General features: G+C 39.5%; 1 protein-coding gene across 1 annotated transcript; it reads right to left on the reverse strand.

Moving 5' to 3' along the window:
* Positions 1-1,145: 1,145 nt before the first annotated feature.
* On the reverse strand, positions 1,146-20,863 carry LOC130679238 (olfactory receptor 8S1-like). Its single transcript, XM_057487866.1, has 2 exons — positions 19,970-20,863; positions 1,146-1,691 (listed from the first exon to the last, which is right to left on the reverse strand). The coding sequence occupies exons 1-2, from the start codon at positions 20,861-20,863 to the stop codon at positions 1,146-1,148; spliced, it is 1,440 nt and encodes a 479-aa protein (XP_057343849.1).
* Between the last annotated feature and the right edge of the window lie 3,606 nt (positions 20,864-24,469).

The raw sequence follows: 24,469 nt of genomic DNA on the forward strand, positions 1-24,469 counted from the left end.
GCTAGACACTAAACTTAAGTTAACCATTAATTTGCACTTCAAAGCTGGTCTGGATTTCTCACTGTGTTGTCCTCCTCTCTTATTCTTGTTTTTCACCAATCCTCCCCTTTTCCTCCTTAAACTATGTCTTCTGCTCTAGTTCTTAGCATCTAGCTCAGATAGCAAAATGCTTTTCTACTAAATTGTCTGCCTCATGAAGTAGTCTCGATATTTCCTTGTGTCACTTTCTATTAGATTTTAGAAACTTGCATCTGGTGAATACATGGTGGATCCTCCTGCATTTGGGTTGGCTTATTTCCATTTGGATGCTCCCACCTTTTTAGGCCTGGGTCTCTCCAAGCCCAAATACTTGATAATAGTGTGCATCCTTACCACCAGTTGTTGAATCTTCCACAGATTGAAGATGTAACAGGTTTGTTTTATGCTCTCTTCTGTGATGGTTAGGTGACTTTTTTCCATGTAGTTCAATGAACTGTATAGCAAAGGGAAATAGGGTAGGATCAAGCCCCATCAAAGTTGCAAAAAGACTATTCAAGAAACATGGCTGGATTAATACAATCATTTGCTGTTTTGTTTGCTCCTAAACCAGAGTGAATTTGTTCCACCTTTCTCAACATGATCCCCAAACAGCTATGTGAATTGCTATGAAATTTATCCTACGTCCAACATCATGACATTAAGAAAATGCTCTTAGTGTTGGCTAACAATACATCATGTTGTAGTAAAAACCCATCATCTTCTGTGTCTGGTCACCTATATTGGCGATATTTTCCAAAGGTCCTTCTCACAGCTGCTTTCACCTCATTGTGCCTCAACCTGTAGATGAGGGGATTCACAAAGCGAGTAACCACACTGTACTGTACAGACACGATCAACTCCAGGGGTGAACCTGAGGTTGGCATGAGATAGTGAAGGAAAGCTGAGCCATAAAACAGGAGGACAGCAGTGAGGTGAAAGGAGCAGGTGAAGAAGGCTTTGCCTCTACCTGAGGAGGAGCTGATACTCAGGATGGTGGAGGCAATAAGGGCATAGGAGAATACGATCAACAAACAGGTTCCAAACCCATGCACAAGACTGGAGCACAGTTAAATAGTAAAACTGGTGGAGATATCAGAGCAGGACAGAGGGAAGAGAGAGGGCAGCTCTCAGCTGTAGTGGTAGATGGACTGATTCTCACAGAAGTCCAAACTCATAGCCTGTAGGATGTTGATGAATGCATCCACAAAGCTCAGGCCCCAGGATCCACACACCAGACTATTACAGAGCCGGTTGGTCATAATCTGTCCGTAGTGCAGAGAGTGGCAGATGGCAACATAGCGGTCATAGGCCATTACTGAGAGCAGGCAGCCTTCAGTGCCCCCAGTGACAAACAGAAAGAAGACCTGAGACAGACAGCCCCCCACAGAGATGGTTTCCTTCTGAGACAGGAGGTTTTCCAGCAGCTTGGGCACAGTGACTGAGTAGTAGCAAAGATCCAGGAAAGAGAGGTGATTCAGGAAGAAGTACATGGGCATGTGGAGGTGAGAATCAGTCCTGATCACCAACAGCATTGTGAGGTTTCCCATCAAAGTCAGGAGGTAAATGACTAGGAACAGCACAAAGAGCAGGGCCTGGATGTGGGGGTCTGCAGACAGCCCCAGGAGGATGAACTCAGTAATTTTGCTGTGGTTCCCCAAGGCCTTTTGGAGAGACTGTAGAGTAGAAATAAAAAGAGGAACAGAGAATGACTTCAGCAAAGTGATGGAGTGTGGAGCTCAAAGCTCCTGTACCTTTATAGAAACATCAAAAAAAAAGCAAATTGTCAAGCACCAACTTTGTAGGTTTTCTGGGAAACAGTCAAAGGTTTATAGTAACCAAGTGAGCACTCAATAAAGAAAAGTGCAACTTAAAAATAGTAGTAAAGCATTGTGTAATTTTAATTTTTCCTTGCCTTCTTTCTTAAAGTCTCTCTGGCCATACTGAAGATGACAGTCCAAGTTCCTAGTACAGAACACTGGTCCCAGATCTGGAGGGAGCAAAGTGGACCTTATTCACAAATTATTGTGTTTGCTGTTCTAATTTGTCTGGGGACTCCTGAAGGACTTATGCAAGACAATTTGTTTCATTTTCACATTACACGAAAATCACTCAGGGATCAAATGTGGCACACATTGTTTGAAAACATCATAAGGCTAAAAAAAACCTATAGCTGCCTTGGGCAAAAGATTATGGCTGAACCATATAATAAACCACCTACAGCCTGGAAGGCAAAACTAGGGAGAGAGTTTTTTGGGAAATTAGAGTGCCCAACAGTGCCTGTGTGTACTAGGGAATTTAGAAAGCTACACAGTAGCGCAGTTTCTCTCTTGCTCAAAGAAGACTCAAGAAGATCTTACATTTTCACTTCTGGCTGATTTTTAGTTTCAGTGCAAGCAGGAAGTGAAGTTGAAGGCAGAACTGTAAACACTCTGGGAAAATGTTAAGTTGAGTACCTTAGCACAGCGAAGACCTTGGAGGGTTGTTTCAAATTTTTAAAATTTTTTAGCTCAGGAAATCAAGGAAATCTCTGGCAAAACACTGGTTGAATTCAAGCTCAACGAAAAGACACTTCAGTAAGCACATAGCGCAATATATAATCTTTACAAAAATAGTTTGGAGAAATAACTAAAAAAGAGGACTAGAGCTTTCAAATATCAAAACAGAAAAGAAGGAGAATCTAATTTCCAGAGTCACCACATCACAATATACAAATGTGTACTGTTCAACAAAATATTACAAGATATAAACAAGAAAGTATGGCCCATTCAAAGGACAAATGTAAGTTGACAAAACTGTCTATAAGGTAGCCTAGACATTGTTCTTACTAGACAAGACCACCCTGCCTCCAGCTTTATTGAGATGTATATTGATGTCACAATTAAATTAATATAAAAAAAGATAAAGACATCACAAGATAAGAAAATTGCAAATATTCTTTATGAATGTGGATGTAAAAAGCTCCAAGAGAGTACTGGCAAACCAAGTCCAACAGTATATTGGAAGATTTTTACTCCATAAACAGGTATTATTTAATCCAGGAATAGAAGTGTGATTCAATCTAAGAAAATCAATAAATGTAATACACAATATAAGTTCAACAAAGAAAAAAATAGCTCATCATCTCAGTTGCCAAGACAAGGCATTCAGAGATCTTTTTATGTTATGAAACACTTAGAAAACTAGGAAAAAAGGGAAATTGCTCAACATGGCAAAGAGCATTTAGGAAAAGAAAAATGCAGTTTGCATAGTAGTCTTCATAATGGGCAATACTTCATGATAGTGAAAGAGTGAAAGCTTAACCCATAAGAATTGGAACAAGACAATGATATCTACTCATTGTACTGTAAGTACCTGTTAGAGAAATAAGACAAGAAAAAGATAGAAAGGCATTCAAATTGGAAAAAAAAAGAAACTTCTATTAACAAATGACATGATTTTATAAATAGAAAATCTCAATGAACAAACACAAAATTGCTAGAGCTAACAAAAAATTCAGCAACATAGCAGGAAAGTTCAGCAAAGAGTAAAGAGCAAATATAAGAATCAGTTGTATTTTCATATATAATCAATGAACAATTTGAAAAGTAAATCAAGAACCCAATTAAAAAAATAGTATACAGTAAAGTAAAATATTTATGAAAAACTTCAGGAAATGGAAGATTTGAACTCTGAAAATTAAAAAGTATTGCTGAAAAAATGAAAGATCTACATAAATGGAAAGATATCCCATATTCGTGGATTGAAAGGCAATATTGATAAGATGTTCATACTACCTAATCAATAGACAAATATTCAATGTTTTCTTTTTTTGCATGAATGAAAAATCTGACCCTCAAATTCATATAACATTAGAAGGGATCATGAATAGCCAAAACAATCTTGAAGAAGAATAACTCAGTTGAAGGTCTTTCACTTCCAGATATCAAAACTTACTACAAAGATATGTTAATAGAAAACAGTGTAGTACTGACATAAGGATAAACATATAGACCAAAGAATAAAACTGAAAGTCAAGAAATAAACATATACAACTTTAGGATAAACATACAGACCAAAGAATAAAGCTGAATGTCCAGAAATAAACCCATACAACTATGGCTAATCACTGGTACTTAGACCATTCAAGAAAGGAAGAAGTGTCTCTACAAAAAATGGAGGTGAGGCAAGTGGAAGTCCATGTGCAAAAGAGTGATTTTGACCCCCAATCTCATACCATACTGAAAATTAACTCCAAAAAATCAACAACCTAAATATGGAAGCTAAACCCATGAAACTCTTAGAAGAAACATAGTCTTTCACATTCTTGGATTTGGCAATGGTTTCTTTTATATGTCACCAAGAACATGAATGACAAAAGAAAAGTAGATAACATTGAGTTCATTAAAATTAAAAACTTTTGTGCATAAAAGAACACTATCACAAGGAAAAAGACAATCTACAGAATATTTGCAAATTGTATGTCTGATAAGCATCTGCTATCCAGAAATTACTCTGACAGTTCAAGAAAATGCAAAGTATCCAATTATGAAAAGGGCAGAAGTCATAGACATTTTCCAAAGAAGATATACAAGGTTGCCAAAAAGAACATTAAAAGATACTCAATATCTAGAGTCATTTGGAAAATGTAAACCAAAAACCATAATGAGGTACTGCTTTACATCCACTGAGGTGGATGTAAGAGTAATTAACCAAAACCCAATAAGTAACAAGTTTTGACATGAATGTGGAGAAATTGGAATCCTTGAACATTGCTGTTAGAAATGCAAAATGATACAGCCATTGTTGAATACAGTTCGATGATCTTCAAAAAGTTAAACAGAATTACCATAGCCCTGCAGTCCACTCCTGGGTATATAACGAAAGTATTGAAAACAGGTACTTAAAGAAATATATATACACCCATGCTCATAGCAGTGTTATTCAAAACAACCTTAAGGTGGAAATAGCCCAAAAGCACATCAACAGATAAATGGATTAACAAATTGTTGTATTACACACAGTGGAATATTATTCAGTCATAAAATGGAATGAAGTATTGATGCATGCTTCAATGAGGATGAAACTCCAAAACATTAGGCTAAGTGAAAGAAGACAGGCAGGGAAGTCACGAATTGTATGATTCCACTTATTTGAAGTCTCCAGAATAGATAATACAGATAAATTCCATGGAGACAAACAGAGATTGGTGGATGCCAGGGTCAGGGCTAGTTGGAGTGAAAATGCTCAGTGGTCTCAGGTGTTACTTTGAAGTGATGGTAATGTTTTGAAACTGACAGAAATGGTTATTGAACAACATTAGTAATAAAAGCTATCCAATTAAAAATAGTTACTTTTGCCTCATGTAAATTTTGTTTCAGTAAAATACTTACTAAAAACAGCAACAAAAGTGAAAACTCTATGGACCAACTCAATTAAGAGAATGCAGGATCCCAAGTAATTTAGCCTTCATATGTGCCTTCACTCATTCTTTAGAATCCTTTCTTCCTGTGGTAATGATCTACTGCAACCCTTAACCTTGGGTCAACATCAGTGTGATAACTCTTTGGTGGATATTCTATCTCTGAGATTTCTGGAGAAATTAACATATATTTCCAAATTGGACGATGACCTAATTCAGTCTCTTTCTCTTACCTGAAACAGTGCTCAACTATTTTCTGTATAAATTGTATATTGTGGTGGACTGCCTAGACTGAATGTTCCAAATTTGTCTTCTTTTCTGCATCCTTGATAATTTTACCCGTATTCAAGATCCACGCAAGGTCATAACTGCTTAATGGTATTACTTTTGCCTTTCTTTAGCTTTTTCACATGATAATTTCACATACATTGCCTATTTTATCTTTGGAACAAGATTAAAAGGTGTAGACATGGGCATGTGTTCAAGAACCAGCACGGGAGTGTGTCTGTATGTGTTTATTTCTTTGTCTCTGCATGTGACGAGGTGGTAGAAGAAATGAGAGAGGAGCTTGCTGAATAGATTTTACAGAAGAGAAAATTGAGTATCAGATGTTATGTAACTTGTCTGAATTGCCAGTTTGAAAAGTCAGTATTTGAGTTCATTATGTAGGGGCCCAAGGCAAGAGGTCTTTCTGCGAAGCACTATCTTTCAGTGAAGGCTTAGCAATGAATATCCTCAATCATGGGGCATTTCTGGAACTTTAAGGTTATCCACATTTTTAAAAAGACTCACTGCTAAGGGTAGACTAGTGTACTTACCTCTGAGCTCCCCATGGACATCCTTTCTTCCTGCTTTTGCTCAAACATCTCTGGATGCTCTGCTTTTCAATCCAAATCCCATTCCTATTTTAACTGTCATCTTAAACTCTTTTTTAGATCTTCCTTGCTAATTTCCTTCACCAAACTTACCTTAGTATGTAATAGGCAAAATATTGTTTAGTGAGAATGTGATGAATTCTAGGCTTTGTTTTTTAATTCTTAGAAAAAAACTGGGCAAATCATTATGTCCAGACTGTTTAAATAAGGAAAGTATTTGGATATTTTCCCAAAAATCATCAGCATTAGTACAATTCTGATCTTTATTTTAAAAAAGCAAGTTTTCTGTCCTATCCCTTCCTTCTGAAGAATTTTTTGGATTTCTTCCTAAGTATGACATAATTTCTCCCCGCAGTATGATACAATTCATCAGCTCACATTATGTAACTCTTCCCTAAATGCCATCTCATGAATCACTCTCTTGATCTGGTAGTTAGTGTTAATACATACCTCATATATTTCTTTCTTTTCCCCTCCAATGACATCAGAATGTCTTCAGAACAGTGGCTGTGCCATTTAATATTTTGTACCCAGAACATCTTGCACAGTGATGGGAAATGCACATGAGTGTTTATTCATCTTGCACAATGAAGAAAGCAAATAGTGATGTGCATTGTACAGACTATGTAGTTAATTTTCTGTGGAGAAGAGCTCAAGCCCATAAAGCTTGATAAATATTTAGGACTAAGGTAAAGTGCAAGGGAAATGGGGAAAAGAGGTGTGTGTGTGTGTCTACCTGACCCATGCATCTGAGGAGGTACTCCACACCCAAATTTTGACAATACTAGAAAAACTGTTAACCCATGACACTTAAAAATGGTTAAAATGGTAAGTTTTCTGTCACGTATGTTTACAACAATACTAGAAACCATGACATTCAACCTATAATCTCCCTCCCACCCACCCATTCATCCATCCATCCATCCTCTACTTATCCTTGTCCATTGCCTAGTCATCCATTCCTTTGTAATTCAAAGATTCAATTTCACAATCCCTCTTTCCATTTCTATAGAAGATATCTTCTATGATATCTCCATAAACCCATTTTTTCAGATACCAAATTTTCACATAACTACCTGTATATGCCAGGCTATGCTAGATATAGAGAGGACACAACCTCTCTGTTCCTCTGTTCAACTGTCATATGAATAATCTTCTTTTCCCTTAGATTTTTGCCACTCTTGCCCTGCATTCAGGGATTTATTCTCTCAGCCTTTCCAGTGCCCAGTTTCACACCTGGTATGTGTCTATACATGTAGGCTCTGCCTATTCATGAAAAATATTACCTGGATTGGTAACATCACACAGTCTTCTGACTGATCCCTTTATTGCTCTAATCTGCCCAGGCTTTGCTGTGATACCACAGAGGGTGACCTTGGTTTTGCCTGAAGAACTCACGACAAGTTAAATGCTATAGAGCTGCCACGTTCCTACTCCTTGTTCTTTCTGGTCATTCAAACTTTTGAATATTGAGTATTCAAAATATTCCTAGATTATGGAACCTTGTTAGGTTTGGTTTACATCTCAGGTCTTCCTATGAGGATAATAATGCAGCATAAGTGGTTCAAATCAACTCAAGTTCAGCACTGAAGGGGAAGAGTATGCTGGACAAAATAAATTTTGAGAAGCCTCCTTATCTCCTTATTTGTCAAATCCTGTTGAAAGCAAACATCTTTGCTGGCACTTATAGCAGCAAAAACAAAATGAAGCAATAAAGGAAATTGAGACCACTATAATCAAGGATACGAACATTTTTATATTTGGAATTTCTGTGGGAATTAGGCAGATAATTGCTTTCATTCTTCCACATTTACTCCTTCAGCCCCTGGTGCTCACTTACCCCTACAGAGAGAGATCACATTGTTTTCAATTCATACTGAAGATTGGGTGACTGAGCCTGGATCCAAAGAGGCAGAAGGGATGTACTTCATCTTTCCAAAGAGGAAAGCAAGGGCAACATAGAAGTTAGTGTCGCTCCTAATGGGAAGCTGGGTTTAGAAATCTGTATAAGTTGCAGTATGAGAACACATCTGTCCAAAAACACTCTAGAGATCAGCAGGATGTTGAATTTTGGGGTTTATTTGGCAGGTCATTCCATCCCAATATTTTCTCCACTAGAATGAGTATAGATTTAAATACAGGTTAGCACTTCAAGCTCAGCTCAGGTTTAACACCTCTGTACCTAATGAGTAATGGTGGTGATGGTGCTGATGATGTGAAGATGATGCTGGACACCCTGCCAGCACCTTACATGTATTAACCTACTTATTTCTCAAGTAAGTCTTACCTGATGGAGGTCATTGTCTTCCTTTATTCTTTTACTTTTTTAAAAACAGGTGAGGAGGCATAGAAGCCACAGGGCATAAATCTGCAAAGAAGTAAAATGTTAACCTTTTCAAAGAATATTACATCTCTCACACTTACCAACTTTACATTTCCCTGTATGGCCCCGGAAGATGACTGGTTAGCCAGAGACGGGTAAGATTCCTCAAGGGAGGAACAACCTAAGACAGGCACAGTCACAGGGGGGCCATCAGGTGATAAATTGGGGATCAACAGAGGTGAGGTTTAGAACCTCACAACCACTGTTTTGAGAGAAATCTTCTTCATCTGTCGATGTTCTGTTGCCCTTGTCTAGCTTGGATTAATAGTTAGTCTACAGGCACAGACCTAAACATCTACATTTGCCCTGTTACAGCACTAAATTATGTTTTCTACCTTTATCTTGCATCTATCTACCACTACAGCATTTTATTAAAAATAATAATAATAATAAGGGAGAAATGTGGGAATCACATATAAATCAAGTAAAAAATCAAACGAATAATCATATCTGACTTGATTGTTTATAGTTCATGATGCACGATCAAAACTGAAAGTTTCTGTGATATGACTACCCTTGCACTGTTCACCATGTAAGAACTTATTCACCATGTAAGAACTTGTTCACCATGTAAGAACTTGTTCATTATGCTTCAGAAGATTGGAGACTGTTGAGAATTAGGGTTGGGTTGATTAATGATTGTGCATTGAGTCCCTTATACAGAATTTTATTGTTGTTAACAACCATTTGATCAATAAATATGAGAGATGCCCTCTCAAATAAAAACAAACAAAAATAAAACAGGTGAGGGACTGAGGAAAGGCAGTTAGGCAACTTGCCCAAGGTCACAAAGGCTCCAAGTACTGGAGATGAATTTGAGCTCCGGGGTTTGACATGTGCTGACCACACCCTTTCCAAGGGGACAGGTGGATGGGAAATATGCCTGGAGAGTGAAACCTAGAGCAAGACATTCCTATCACTTGCTGGGCTCCAATCTATTTAAAGTAAAACTGTTAGCTAATTTCATAAGCTCCCATCACATTGGGGCTGATGGGTTAATGAGAGGGGACCAGGGAGGTTCAGAGTTTCCTCTATTCACTGATCATGGGAGAGGGCGCTGCATGACCCGAGAGGGGATAAGTGGGTGGTCAGAGGCAGGATTAATCCCACGGTGTCGGGGAGGCTCTGGAACTAGAGGAAGGGATGAAAGTGGACAAGTATGTAATAATAACAGCCCAACGTTTAGTTTTTTTCTTTAATTTTCTTTGGCTTCTGCCTGTCTCCTGTGTGCTACAGCACCTACATCAGTTTGGTCAGTTTTGAAGGAGACGGTGATAGCAGAGAAGGGAACTCTCTATATATATGTGAATGGGCCGTAAACAGGAGAAAATATCCATCTATTCTCATGTCCTCTCGCCATCCCTCCTATGACTGTCAGCCTAGCTGATGTACCCTGCTTTCATTGTATTCCTAGGGCTACTGCAGAGATTCAACCCAGAATGCATGAAACCTCCATGCCCACTGCAGTCACTTAGGCTGGACAGGATTTCCCATGTAGCTGCTTAGAGAGGTGAGCACACAGACCCACTGCATGGAGTGTGTGGAAGTCTGCCCCAAATTGGGGCTCAGTCTCCAGCACCTAGAATGTCTATGGAAAGGCCCAGGTGGTCTCAGAGATCCAGAAAGAGGTCATGTGAGGAGAGGGAAGGAAGAGAGTGAGTGAAACCAGAGAATCTGGACATTACCAAGCTCTGGCATTTTGTGGCTCGGAACACTTCCTACTGTTCTGATCTTGAACCTGAGGCTGAGAGGTGTCTGTGTTCATGAGGACCAGTAGTTTGATAACTAAATTACAGGACTTCAGATGATTGATTTCCCTTGCTAGGCCCCATGAGAGCGCTGCAAACTATTCCCCAAGAAGCTTCAGGACTCTCATCCTATGAGCTCTGGCTTGGTGCTCCTTTTCTGTCCCTCTGGCCACCAAGATTCTCAAACCCTCCGCAAAGTTGTGGGGATCTTCTCTCTGACAGCCTTACAACCAGCCACCTGGGCATCCTTTGTTTTAGTTTCCTGTCTGATTCTAAATACTATGCTAGGAGAATCTGTAGGTGAATGGTTCCCAGATATAACTCTTCAGAAGGGCAGGTAAAGACTGGGCAACCCGTGACTGGCTGGCTGAGCCTGGCAGGTCAGGAGATGGAGGAGCCTCTGTCCTTAATTCTCTGTAGTCATTAGTAGAAGCCTAATTTTAGACTCATACACAAACACATTTTTAAAAACTCAAGGGATTCTACTTAGTGTGTCCTTTGCAACTTTTGTGTTGAAGCTTTGACTTTGATGAAACTCTCAGGTGTCCTGTGAGCTTTTAAAGGAGACAGGTGGGTGGTGGCATCCTTGTGCGCTTACTGTCAGGATATCACACATGGGGAAGCAAAGGAAAACTGGCCATTGACCTTTAACTGACCTTCAGGTTATTTCCCTTTACCCACATGGTTTGAATTCATACACATCACTCAGATGAATATTTTAGTGATCACTGTGTCAACAGAAAGGTTTTCAGGGAAAGCGCTGAATGTGGGTCATGAAAGCCAAGGTGAGAGATGGTGTTAAACTGAGCCATCAGCAGCGACACCCACAGCAGTTTGATTCTGAAGGATTAGAAATGCAAAGTACCTGTTGTTTTAGACTTACACTGTATTGTCTATAGGGAACAGCAAGCATTAGTCAGACTGAAGATGACCTAGATGTGCATTAATGCTAAAAATTGGTGTTTACAAAATTTTGGAAGAGAATGAGACCAGAGCAAAAGTAAAGTAATAGTGAATGCTTATTAACTTCTTAACAAATTCCAGGCACTGTTCTCCATGTTTTACAACTGAAAATTCCCCAGAACAATGTTAGGAGCTGGAAAATTTTATTACCCTCAGTTTACAGGAGAGGAGACTGGGTGCAGTGGAATAGTTAGTCTAGTTTACAAAGTTATTCAATGGTGGAGTCAGCATTCAAATTTATATCATAAGATTTCAAAGTTTGCTGCTTGTCACCAAGCTAAACAGCCTCTTAGAAGGAAATTGAGTTTAAGGTTTATGATACACATGTTTACAAGTACAAAAGGAGCTCCACATTAAACAAAGAAGGGGAGACCGATACAGCAAAGTCAAGCGCTATGATAGGAGGCTGGGCTCCTGCTGTGGGTCTGTCTGTTTGTTCCAATAACAACACTGACTTTTTTTATTTGATAGACTCTAAAAGAGTAATATGAATTAATGGTAAATGGATACTTAAGAACAATACCAAGACACACAGGAAGCAAAGACCTCTGTTTCAAGAAAAGTCTGCCCATTATGAACCAGCAGAGAGGATGTCATCAGTCCCAGAAGTTGGATAATCATTCGTCGAAGCACAGATTTTAGAAGTGATTGTCTTAGGGATCTTTGCTAATTTCATACCTGACCTTTTGGGCCAAGTGTCTTTTCTCTTCCTTTAGTTTTAAATTCCTGCTCTTCTGTTCCAAGATCAGCAATAAGGTTTGAGCCTCAAAACCCTAGGCCCCCTCTTCAACCCTCGTAACAGCAGAAACCCACCGCATGTTCTCCTTTTCCCCTTGAACTCGCTGTGTGACCCCAGGAGTGCTGTGTAATTTCCAGGTATTTTAATTAATAAACTTCTATTTTTCCAAAATAGGTGTGTGTTGCTGGAGGGTGTCTTGCAATCAGAAGAACCACAAGGGCTGGTCCAACCACAACATTGGTTATTGATAAGCTGAGACCAGCACAAAAGAGTAGTATACATGCACCGATGGGTAGCACATTATGAACAAGGTATTAAGAATAATTCAATCTATCCTCCTGAAATCCTAAATCAGGAAAAACGGAAAAAGCTGTGAAAGAAAGAAAGGAGAAACAGATGGAAAAGGAGAGGGTATGGAGGGGAAAACTCTTTGGAACAACTGCTAGATAAATGAGTGAATGGAATAGGGAAACATTGGTGATATTCAATAGTAGGGAAATTGTTAAATAAAAGATGACTGCCATTTTTTGTTCCGGATAAAATACATTAGAGACCAAATATTTTTAAAAATAGGAGTTTTTTGATAAACAAAATTGCTTATGAATTATAATCATAGCTATCTATAAGCAGGCAGCCTAGAGACATTTCTTATAGTAAAATTGGACTGATATAAACCTAAATGTTAACAGTGGTTTTTACTGTGCAGTAGAACATTTCCCTGTTTTTTAAAAATTCATTTTATTATTATTAATGTACAATTACATGAAGAACATTATGGTTTCTTGACTTCCCCCTTCACCAAGTCCCCCCCACAAACCCCATTACAGTCACTGTCCATCAGAGTAGTAAGATGCTGTAGAGTCACTACTTGTCTTCTCTGTGTTGCACATCCCTCCCTATGTCCCCCCTGCCCACATTATACATGCTATTCGTAAGTCCCCCTTTCTTTTTCCCTGCCCTTATCCCTCCCTTCTCACCCCTCCTACCCAATCCCTTTCCCTTTGGTAACCGTTAGTCCATTCTTGCGTTCTGTGGTTCTGCTGCTGTTTTGTTCCTTCAGTTTTTCTTTGCTCTTATACTCCACATATGAGTGAAATCATTTGGTACTTGTCTTTCTCCACCTGGCTTATTTCACTGAGCATAATACCCTCTAGCTCCATCCATGTTGTTGCAAATGGTAGGATTTGTTTTCTTCTTATGGCTGAATAATATTCCATTGTGTATATATACCATGTCTTCTTTATCCATTCATCTATTGATGGACAATTAGGTTGCTTCCATTTCTTGGCTATTGTGAATAGTCCTGTGATAAACATAGGGGTGCATCTGTCTTTCTCCAACTGGGCTGCTGCATTCTTAGGGTAAATTCCTAGAAGTGGAATTTCCTGGTCAAATGGTATTTCTATTTTGAGCTTTTTGAGGAACCTCCATACTGCTTTCCACAATGGTTGAACTAATTTGCATTCCCACCAGCAGTGTATGAGGGTTCACCTTTGTTGTTGTTTGTCTTTTGGATGGTGGCAATCCTTACTGGTGTGAGGTGATACCTCATTGTGGTTTTAATTTGCATTTCTCTGATGACAAGTAATGTGTCTGTTCACCATCTGAAATTCTTATTTGAAGAACTGTCTGTTCAGCTCCTCTGCCCATTTTTTAATTGGATTATTTTCTTTTTTTTGTTGAGGTACGTGAGCTCTTTATATATTTTGGATGTCAACCCTTTATTGGATCTGTCATTTTTTAATATATTCTCCCATTCTGTAGGGTACTTTTTGTTTTATTGATGGTGTCCTTTGCTGTAGAGAAGCTTTTCAGCTTGATATAGTCCCACTTGTTCATTTTTGCTTTTGTTTCCCTTTCCCAGGGAGATATGTTCATGGAGAAGTCACTCATGTTTATGTCCATGAGATTTTTGCCTATGTTTTTTTCTAAGAGTTTTATGGTTTCATGACTTACATTCAGGTCTTTGATCCATTTTGAATTTATTTTTATGTATGGGGTTAGACAGTGATCCAGTTTCATTCTTCTGCATATAGCTGTCCAGTTTTGCCAGCACCATCTGTTGAAGAGACTGTCATTTCCCCATTGTATGTCCATGGCCCCTTTATCATATTTTAATTGGCCATATATGTTTGGGTTAATGTCTATAGTCTCTCTTCTGTTCCACTGGTCTGTGGCTCTGTTCTTGTGCCAGTACCAAATTGTCTTGATTGCTGTGGCTTTGTAGTGAAGCTTGAAGTTGGGGAGCGAGATCCCCCCCACTTTTATTCTTCCTTCTCAGGATTGCTTTGGCTATTCAGGGTCTTTGGTGTTTCCATATGAATTGTTGAACTATTTATTCTAGTTTGTTGAAGAATGTTGTTGGTAATTTGACAGGGATTGCATCAAATCTGTACATTGCTTTGGGAAGGATGGCCATTTTGATTATATTAATTCTTCCTAGCCAGGAGCATGGGATGAGTTTCCGTTTGTTAGTGTCCTCTTTAATTTCTCTTAAGAGTGTCTTATAGTTTTCAGGGTATAGGTGTTTCACTTCCTTGGTTAGGTTTATTCCTAGGTATTTTATTCTTTTTGATGCAATTGTGAATGGAATTGTTTTCCTGATTTCTCTTTCTATTAGTTCATTGTTATTGTATAGGAAAGCCACAGATGTCTGTGTCTTAATTTTGTATCCTGCAACTTTGCTGAATTCCCATATTAGTTCTAGTAGTTTTGGAGTAGAGTCTTTCAGTTTTTTTTATGTACAGTATCATGTCATCTGCAAATAGTGACAGTTTAACTTCTTCATTACCAATCTGGATTCCTTGTATTTCTTTGTCTTGTCAAATTGCCGTGGCTAGGACCTCCAGTACTATGTTGAATAACAGTGGAGAGAGTGGGCATCCCTGTCTTGTTCCCGATCTCAGAGGAAAAGCTTTCAGCTTTCCACTGTTCAGTATGACGTTGGCTGTGTGTTTATCATGTATGGCCTTTATTATGTGGCGGTATCTGCCCTCTGTACCCATTTTGTTGAGAGTTCTTATCATGAATAGATGTTGAATTTTGTTGAATGCTTTTTCAGCATCTATGGAGATGATCATGTGGTTTTTGTCCTTTTTGTTGATGTGGTGGATGATGTTGATGGATTTTCAGATGTTCTACCATCCTTGCATCCATGGGATGAATCCCACTTGGTCATGGTGTATGATCCTTTTGAAGTATTTTTGAATTCGGTTTTCTAATATTTTATTGAGTATTTTTTCATCTACATTCTTCAGGGATTTGGGTCTGTAATTTTCTTTTTTGGTGGGGTCTTTGCCTGATTTTGGTATTAGGGTGATGTTGGCTTCATGGAATGAGTTTGGGAGTATTCCCTCCTCTTCTATTTTTGAAAAACTTTAAAGAGAGTGGGTATTATATCTTCTCTGTATGTCTAATAAAATCCCGAGGTAGATCCATCTGGCCAGGTTTTTTTCTTCTTGGGTAGTTTTTTGATTACCGCTTCAATTTCTTTGCTGGTAATTGGTTTGTTTAGATTTTGTATTTCTTCCTTGGTCAGTCTTGGAAGGTTGTGTTTTTCTTGGAAGTTGTCCATTTCTTCTAGGTTTTCCAGCTTCTTAGCATGTAGGTTTTCATAGTATTCTCTAATAATTCTTTGTATATCTGTTGGTTCTGTTGTGATGTTTCCTTTCTCATTTCTGATTCTGTTGATGTGTGTTGATTCTCTTTTTCTCTATAAGTCTGGCTACAGGCTATTTTTTGTTTATTTTATCAAAGAACCAGATCTTGGTTTCACTGATTTTTCCCTATTGCTTTTTTCCTTTCAATTTTATTTCCTGTCTGATCTTTATTATGCCTATCTTTCTGCTGACTTTAGGCTTCATTTGTTCTTCTTTTCCCAATTTTGATAATTGTGACATTAGACTATTCATTTGGGTTTGTTCTTCTTTCTTTAAATATGCCTGGTTTGCTATATAGTTTCCTGTTAAGTCTGCTTTTGCTGCATCCCACAGAAGTTGGGGCTTTGTGTTGTTGTTGTCATTTATTTCCATATATTGTTGGATCTCCATTTTAATTTGGTCATTGATCCATTGACTATTTAGGAGTGTGTTGTTAAGCCTCCATGTGTTTGTGAGCCTTTCTGCTTTCTTTGTTCAATTTATTTCTAGTTTTATACCTTTGTGGTCTGAAAAGTTGGTTGGTAAAATTTCAATCTTTTTGAATTTACTGAGGCTCTTTTCATGACCTAGTATGTGGTCTATTCTGGAGAATGTTCCATGTGCACTTGAAGAATGTGTATCCTGTTGCTTTTGGGTGTAGAGTTCTATAGATGTCTATGAGGTCCATCTGTTCTAGTGTGTTGTTCAGTGTCTCTGTGTCCTTACTTATTTTCTGTCTGGTGGATCTGTCCTTTGGAGTGAATGGTGTGTTGAAGTCTCCTAAAATGAAAGCATTACATTCTATTTCCTCCTTTGGTTCTGTTAGTATTTGTTTCATATATGCTGGTGCGTGTGTGTTTGGTTCATATATATTTATAATGGTTATATACTGTTGTTGGTCTGAGCCCTTTATCATTATGTAATGTCTTTGTTTATCTCTTGTTACTTTCTTAGGTTTGAAGTCTGTCTTGTCTGATACTAGTACTGCAACACCTGCTTTTTTCTCCCTATTGTTTGTATGAAATACCTTTTTCTATCCCTTGACTTTTAGTCTGTGCATGTCTTTGGGTTTAAGGTGCATCTCTTGTAAGCAGCATATAGATGGGTCTTGTTTTTTTTATCCATTCAGTGACTCTATCTCTTTTGATTGTTGCATTCAGTCCATTTACATTTAGGGTGATTATCAACAGGTATGTACTTATTGCCTTTTCCGGCTTTAGATTCGTGGTTACCAAAGATTTCAGGTTACTTTCATTACTACCTAAGAGTCTAACTTAACTCACTTAGTACGCCATTACAAACATACTCTAAAGGTTCTTTTCTATTTCTCCTCCTTTTTTTTCTCTTCATTCCTTATATATTAGGTATCAGATTCTGTACTTTTTGTCTATCCCATGATTGGCTTTGTGGATATTTAATTTAATTTTGTATTTGCTTCATAAATAGCAGTTTTACTTTCTTTACTGTGGTTTTATTACCTCTGGTGTCAGCTTTTCAACCTTAGGAACACTTCCATCTATAGCAGTCCCACTATAATAGACTGCAGAGATGGTTTGTGGGAGGTAAATTCTCTCAGCTTTTGCTTATCTGGAAATTGTTTGATCCCTCCTTCAAATTTAACTGATAATCTTGCTGGATAAAGTAATCTTGGTTCCAGGCCCTTCTGCTTCATGGCATTAAATACATCATGTCACTCCCTTCTGGCCTGTAAGGTTTCTACTGAGAAGTCTGATGTTAGCCTGATGGGCTTTCCTTTGTATGTGATCTTATTTCTGCCTCTGGATGCTTTTAGCAGTCTGTCCTTATCCTTGATATTTCCCATTTTAATTACTATGTGTCTTGGTGTTGTCTTCCTTGTGTTGGGAGAGCTGTGGATCTCCATGGCCTGAGAGACTAACTCCTTCCCCAGATTGCGGAAATTTTCAGCAACTATCTCCTAAAAGGCACTTTCTATGCCTTTTTCTCTGTCTTCTTCTGGTGTCCCTATAATGCAAATATTGTTCCGCTTGGATTGGTCACACAGTTCTCACAATATTCTTTCATTCTTAGAGGTCCTTTTTGCTCTCTGTGCCTCAGCTTCTTTGTATTCCTCTTCTGTAGTTTCTATTTCATTTATTGTCTCCTCCACCATATCCAACCTGCTTTTAATACTCTCCATCGTGCTCTTCAATGATTGGATCTCTGATATGAATTCATTCCTGAGTTCTTGGATGTGTTTCTGTACCTCCATTAGAATGTTGATGATTTTTATTTTGAACTCCCTTTCAGGAAGAGTCATGAGATCCATATCATTTAAATCTTTCTCGGGTGTTGTATTAGTAATTTTACTCTGGACAAGGTTCCTTTCCTGTTTCATGTTTGTATATGGCGCCCTCTAGTCTCCAGAAGTTGTAGTATCTGTAGCTGCTCTGCCCCTGAGACAAGGTCTGGGGTCTCAGGGAAGCGGTACTGGTTCCTGGGGGGTGGGAAGAGCTGTACCCTGCATCCAGGTTGCTGTGCCTGTCTCCACTGCCTGAGCCAGTGGGCCGGGCATACAGGTATAAGTTTTTGTCCCAGAGCAGCCAGATATGGATCCCTTATTTTCACAAGCGGCCGGAATCCCAATCTCCCCAGGAACTCTGCCTGTATTAACTTTCCAACCCGATAGTCACGCGAGTCTCATGAAAGCACCATGAAATGTACGTTTTTGCTCCCAGAGCAGTTTTCCAGAGGTAGGTATTTAGCAGTGCCAGGCCTTCCACTCCCTCCCTGCTCCATTTCTCTTCCTCCTGCCAGTGAGCTGGGGTTGCGGAGGGCTCGGGTCCAACGGAGCCACAGCTCTGGTAAGTTACCCCGTTCGCTAAGGTCTGCTCTTTTCTCCAAGTGTGTACAGTATGACGCCGTCCTCTTTCCTGTTGCTCTCTCAGGATTAGTTGTGCCAAGTATATTTTCTGATTGTATCCAGTTTTAGGAGGAAGCCTCGGTCTCTCTTCTCAAGCTGACATCTTTAATCTGGTCCCTTTCTTATATCTTTATGATGTATTAAGTCCTTTATACCTTCCATATCTCCCTGTTGATCACTGATAACATATCTTCTTCTGAAGCTGAATTTGTCTAATATTAATATGAGCATTCCAACATTTTTAGTTTGAGTTTGCAATGTTAATTTTTTTTACATCCTTTACTTTTAGTCGATGTGATAGCATATTTTTTAAATTAAGACTTTAAATAGAAAAGGTTTAGGTTCACAACAAAATTGAGATGAAGGTACAGACATTTCCCCTCTACACCCTGCCCTCCACAAAGATGTGGCCTCCCCCATTATCCATAACCCCCCAACAGACAGGTACATTTGATACACGATGAATCTACAAGGATACATTGTGAACACCCAGAGTCCATACTTCTTAAAATATTTTTAAAATATACTGTTATGAAAAAAATTTTAAATAAAAAAATCTTCAAAAACAGGACAGATAGTCCTTGTGCACTGTTCATTTAGCTTTCCTAAATGATATTATTCTACACATTCAGAGCACAGTTGTTAAATCCAGGAGAGTGACAGTGGTGCAACACTTTTTAGCTTATTATGATTTCACCATTTTTCACATGTACTGTATTTTTGGGTATAGCTTATTTCTAACTACAACCACTATGCGCTTATTAAGAATGGCTAAAATTAATAAAAAATACAACACTAGTATGGACAAGTTGCAGAGTTAGTGAATCCCTCTTACTTTTCTGATGGGAATGCAAATGGTAGAGACATTCTGAAAAACAGCTCAGAAATGTTTTTAATAAGTTAAACCTACATTTACCACATGCCACAGCAAATCCCCTTCTGGGTATGGATGCTCACAAAGTGAAAACTTACGTTCACACAAAAACTTGTACATGAATGTTCAGAGCCATTCTAATTGTAACAGCTAGTAACAAAATAACTGAAATGTTCTTGGCCTGGTAATAGATAAATGGACCATTGAAGAACCTTATGATGGAATCCTACTCAGCAAGGAAAAGTAACAGTCCCCTCTCATTCTTGTTATTGCTCTCATCGTCATCTGGCTACATTTTGAATTTCTAAGATTCCTTTTTGCATTCAATATTAAGTTACTGTCTTCCTGTCAAGTTGTCATACATTCTTCCTGTAGTAAACAATTTCTCCACCATCCTCTGACTGTGGTAAGTTACCAGAATATTGGAAATATTTTTCAAAGTTCCTTCTCACAGCTGCTTTCACCTCCTTGTTCTTCAAGCTGTAGATGAGGGGATTCACTAAGGGAGTGACCACACCATACAGAACAGAGAACATCAACTCCAGGGGTGAACCTGTGGTTGGTGTGATATAACGAAGGAAAACTGAGCCATAAAACAGGAGGACAGCAGTGAGGTGGGAGGAGAAGGTGGAGAAGGCCTTGCTTCTACCTGAGGAGGAGCTGATGCTCAGGATGGTGGAAACAATAGGAGTATAGGAACAGACAATTAGGACACATGTTACAAGCCCATGCGGGAGGCTGGAGCAGAGCAGAATAGTAAAGTTGGTGAAGACATCAGAGCAGAACAGAGGGAAGAGAGAGGGCAGCTCACAGCTGTAGTTGGTGATGGACTGATCCTTACAGCAGTCTGAGCTCGTCGCTAGAAGGATGTTGATCAATGTGTCCAGAAATCCCAGGCCCCAGGAGCCCCATACTGGCCCAATACAGAGCTTGTTGGTTATCTTCTGGCCATAGAGCAGAGGGTGGCAGATGGCAACGTAGCAGTCATAGGCCATCACTGAGAGCAGACAGGCGTCAGGGCCCCCCGAGTCAAACAGAAAAAAAACTTGAGCCAGGCAACCCTGGTCAGAGATGGTTTTCCTCTGAGACAGGAGGTTCTCCAGCAGCTTGGGCACTGTAGCCGAAGAGAAACAAAGATCCAGGAAAGAGAGGTGACTCAGGAAGAAGTACATGGGGGTGTGGAGGCAGGAATCAGACCTGATCACCAGCAGCAGCATCAGGTTCCCCAGCAGGGTCTGGAGGTAAATCATTAGGAACAGCACAAAGAGCAGGGGCTGAACACGGGGGTCTGCAGACAGCCCCAGGAGAATGAACTCCGTGACGGCGCTGTGGTTCCCCAGGGCCATTCGGTTCCTTTGTTCCCTTGGAATAAGAACAGGAAGTGGGCAGAGCCTTCAGTGCCCCTGCCAAAGTCCCAAGACGTCCCCATCCTCTCCTTATACAATGTTTCATTTTATCAAGATTTTAAAGCTCCTACCTGGTTTCCTCCAGGTATTTTTGTCTCCCACCCCACCCACCATCCACCTCACATTTCCTAAACCTCTACATTCCTTGTACTTAATTTGACTTCTTGTCCTTATTCTGCTCTAAAAGCCATGTCAGTCTACTCCACCTTCATCAACTGGGCCTGCTACCCTCAGTCCTAGCATTTCGCATGCACTCCAGTGTGCTTCTGAGAGTGGCTGCCCCTCACCCTTTCTCTGCTCCCGTTATTCCTCATTCTTCAGTTGCTTATTCAACACTGCTCCATAATTAATTATTGCTTACTAAGAGCTAATTGTGTTTTCTTAGATTCTATCCTTTACTTGGCAGTTATAGATACTGCCTATTTAACTTCTAGGAATCCGTTTGAGAGGCCAGTGTGTGCTAATTATGTTTGTGGATAGGTCGACAGGAATTCAGTAAGAATGAAAGAGAATGTCTGATTTACAGGTGAGAATATTGAAGGCCCATGAAAAAAATCCAATTTCCCACGTTTGGTTGGTTTATATTTGTGAGATGTCTCAATGCTCTGAGTCAGTGCCCAAGGAATAAATTGAAACGTTCTGCTGAATATTCGAGAAACCCCATCATCTAAGATTAACTTCTCTTCCTGTCATATTGCCCACTCCTCTCTCAATGGCCTCACCGCCATCCCAAATGGGGTTCATCCAGAATAACTGCCGTTGGCAATGGCTAAAATTCAGCCACTAGAGGTTCATCCTATTACTGTAAGTGTGTAGGTACAGAAAAGTTGGAACAACTCTGGGAGACACAGCACATGAATCTGGTTTCACAGGTAACTGCATCATGCGCAGAAGATATATACCTTCCCAAGACGTCAGGCAGGTTATGTTTCCTTTTTGGAAAATAAGAAATACGACAAGTGATTGCTCCTTGGTCCACCCCACTCAGAAAGTGCTAATGAGTGCTTAACTGAGTGAAAAGATCGCTGACAAAGGTCTGGAGGCTAAGGAGGGTGAGAACAGCACAGCTCCCAGGAAGGACTGGACAGATTGACCAGAATGGGGGTTTCCAGAGACGGTGTGCATATGTCTGTTCATGGGGGCAGGGATCCATAAAGAGGAGAAATAGGAGGGAGCTGGTGCAAATAGAGCAGCAAAGACAAATTTTCATGCAGTAGATTTCCCACCTCCCAAAACTGCTGTGGCTCTTACCCACTCTCCTGGTCCACCTCCCTCACTACCTCCCTCAGCAGAGTCCATGGTTGAAGTTGGCAGTGGTGGTTTTCAGAAACATTAAATTGTGGGTCTTACCAAAGAGTATAAGCATGTGCCACCAAGAATCCATTATCTGCTCTGGCATGTTCTCCCCTCTTCTACTAAGAATGGAAGTTGAGGTGAGGGATTTCACTCTCCCTAACCCTCCAGTGCCCCAGACCAGGCAGCTTTTTTTTTTTTTTGAGAGGGCATCTCTCATATTTATTGATAATATGGTTGTTAACAACAATAAAATTCTGTATAGGGGACTCAATGCTCAATGCACAATCATTAATGCACCCAAAGCCTAATTCTCATCAGTCTCTAATATTCTGAAGCATAACGAACAAGTTCTTACATGGTGAACAAATTCTTACATAGTGAATAAATTCTTACATGGTGGACAGTACAAGGGCAGTCATCACAGAAACTTTTGGTTTTAATCACGCATTATGAACTATAAACAATCAGGTCAAATATGAATATTTGTTTGATTTTTATACTTGATTTATATGTGGATCCCACATTACTCCCTTTATTATTATTATTATTGTTATTATTTTTAATAAAATGCTGAAGTGGTAGGCAGATGCAAGATAAAGGTAGAAAACATAGTTTGGTGTTGTAAGAGAGCAAATGTAGATGATCAGGTGTGTGCCCATAGACTATGTGTTAATCCAAGCTAGACAAGGGCAATAAAACATCCACGGATGCAGAAGATTTCTGTCAAAACAGGGGGGGTGAGGTTCTAAGCCTCACCTCTGTTGATCCCCAATTTCTCACCTGATGGCCACCCTGCGACTGTGCCTGTCTTAGGTTGCTCCTCCCTTGAGGAATCTTACCCATCTCTGGCTAACCAGTCATCTTCTGGGGCCATACAGGGAAATGTAAAGTTGGTAAGTGAGAGAGAAGCCATATTGTTTGAAAAGGTTAGCTTTTTACTTCTTTGCAGATTTATGTCCTGTGGCTTCTATGCCCAGCATTTGTCTTGAGGTGTCTTTACAACTTGGAAGAATTATGATACTCAGTAAATTTGATATGTGGCACGAATTCTATTTAAGGGTTGTAATTAGGTAGGAAGAAGAAAAGCTATAGAAGTAGCAGGCGGAAGAAAACCTGGGAAGATTATTTCTTTGACATATCTTCTTGTAGAGTAACTTCAGCATGTATAGGTTTTAAACTACTAATTAAATTGTGCACACACATTAACATAATAGGAATACAGTTACACAACCAAAGCAGATCTATAATTACCAGCCATCTCCAGTGAAACCAAGAAAACCAGTTAGGCATCCTTGGCATTTGTGAAAATTTATCTATGATGTGATGGATATTGTCCAATTGTACTTGAACAGTCTGAGAGAAATCAGACAAATTAAAACAACCCATTCCTGGGAACTGTTCACATCCGATATGTTCTTTTAACAGTAGATAGTCTGTAGTTGTAAGATTTTGGAGCGCTACAACTTGCACTTCTCCTAATTCTTGGTTGAGTTCCAATGGTATAGATCCAGTCAAATTTGTTGTTTTACTGTATGCACAGGCCAGCTTAGATATCTCCTTCTTCACTCCCATTGCAAGTCCAGGAACCAGTGGGATGAATGCAGCTACAACTGCAGCATCACCTGGATCTTTGTTGAGGTTTTTTGATGATCATCTTCTGGTGTGAGTCTTCCAGAGAGTGCTGATGTTTTAAGTTCTTTTTCATATCGTATCTTAGTTCATTTTCTGGGGAGCCAAATTAGGCTTTGATCCTCTGTATAAACACAAACAAACCCTTTGCCCACACTTTGATATGCCCTTTATACCATTGTGTAGAACTCATTGGAGGTCACCACACAGGAACTGCTTTTTTTTTTTTTAAGACAAAGGATTAGTATCAGAAAAATGTACCTCCATAGCCGATCATCTGACACCCTTTAAGTGATCAAAATTAAGGATATTTAAAGCATGCATTAATCGTTGTTCAGACCAGGCAGCTTTTGTGCACAGAAACCAAAGCGCCTCTTTTGCCAATGGTCAGTGTCACTCAGGAAGGAGACGCGCTCTTCCTGGAGAGCTGAGCACAGAATCCCACCTAGTGGAAAGGCAGCCGTGTGAGGAGGCAGAGAGAGATGGGCATCAGGAGGCAGGGAGGGAAGGAGATTCCAGGGGAAAGGAGATATCTTAGAGAGCCAGGAGACTTCAAGAGTACAGAGGAACAGAGATGGAAAAAGCTGGGAACAAGGGAAGAAAAACCTTCAGAGAAATATC

The sequence above is a fragment of the Manis pentadactyla genome, chromosome 10 (assembly GCF_030020395.1).
Source record: "Manis pentadactyla isolate mManPen7 chromosome 10, mManPen7.hap1, whole genome shotgun sequence".
NCBI classification, from domain to species: domain Eukaryota; kingdom Metazoa; phylum Chordata; class Mammalia; order Pholidota; family Manidae; genus Manis; species Manis pentadactyla.

Coding starts and splice junctions, on each gene's coding strand:
- LOC130679238 (XM_057487866.1), bottom strand. CDS start 20,863: ATGGCCCTGGGGAACCACAGCGCCGTCACGGAGTTCATTCTCCTGGGG. Junction 1,692..19,969: donor ACAAGGAGGTGAAAGCAGCT/GTGAGAAGGAAC, acceptor TCTACTCTACAG/TCTCTCCAAAAGGCCTTGGG.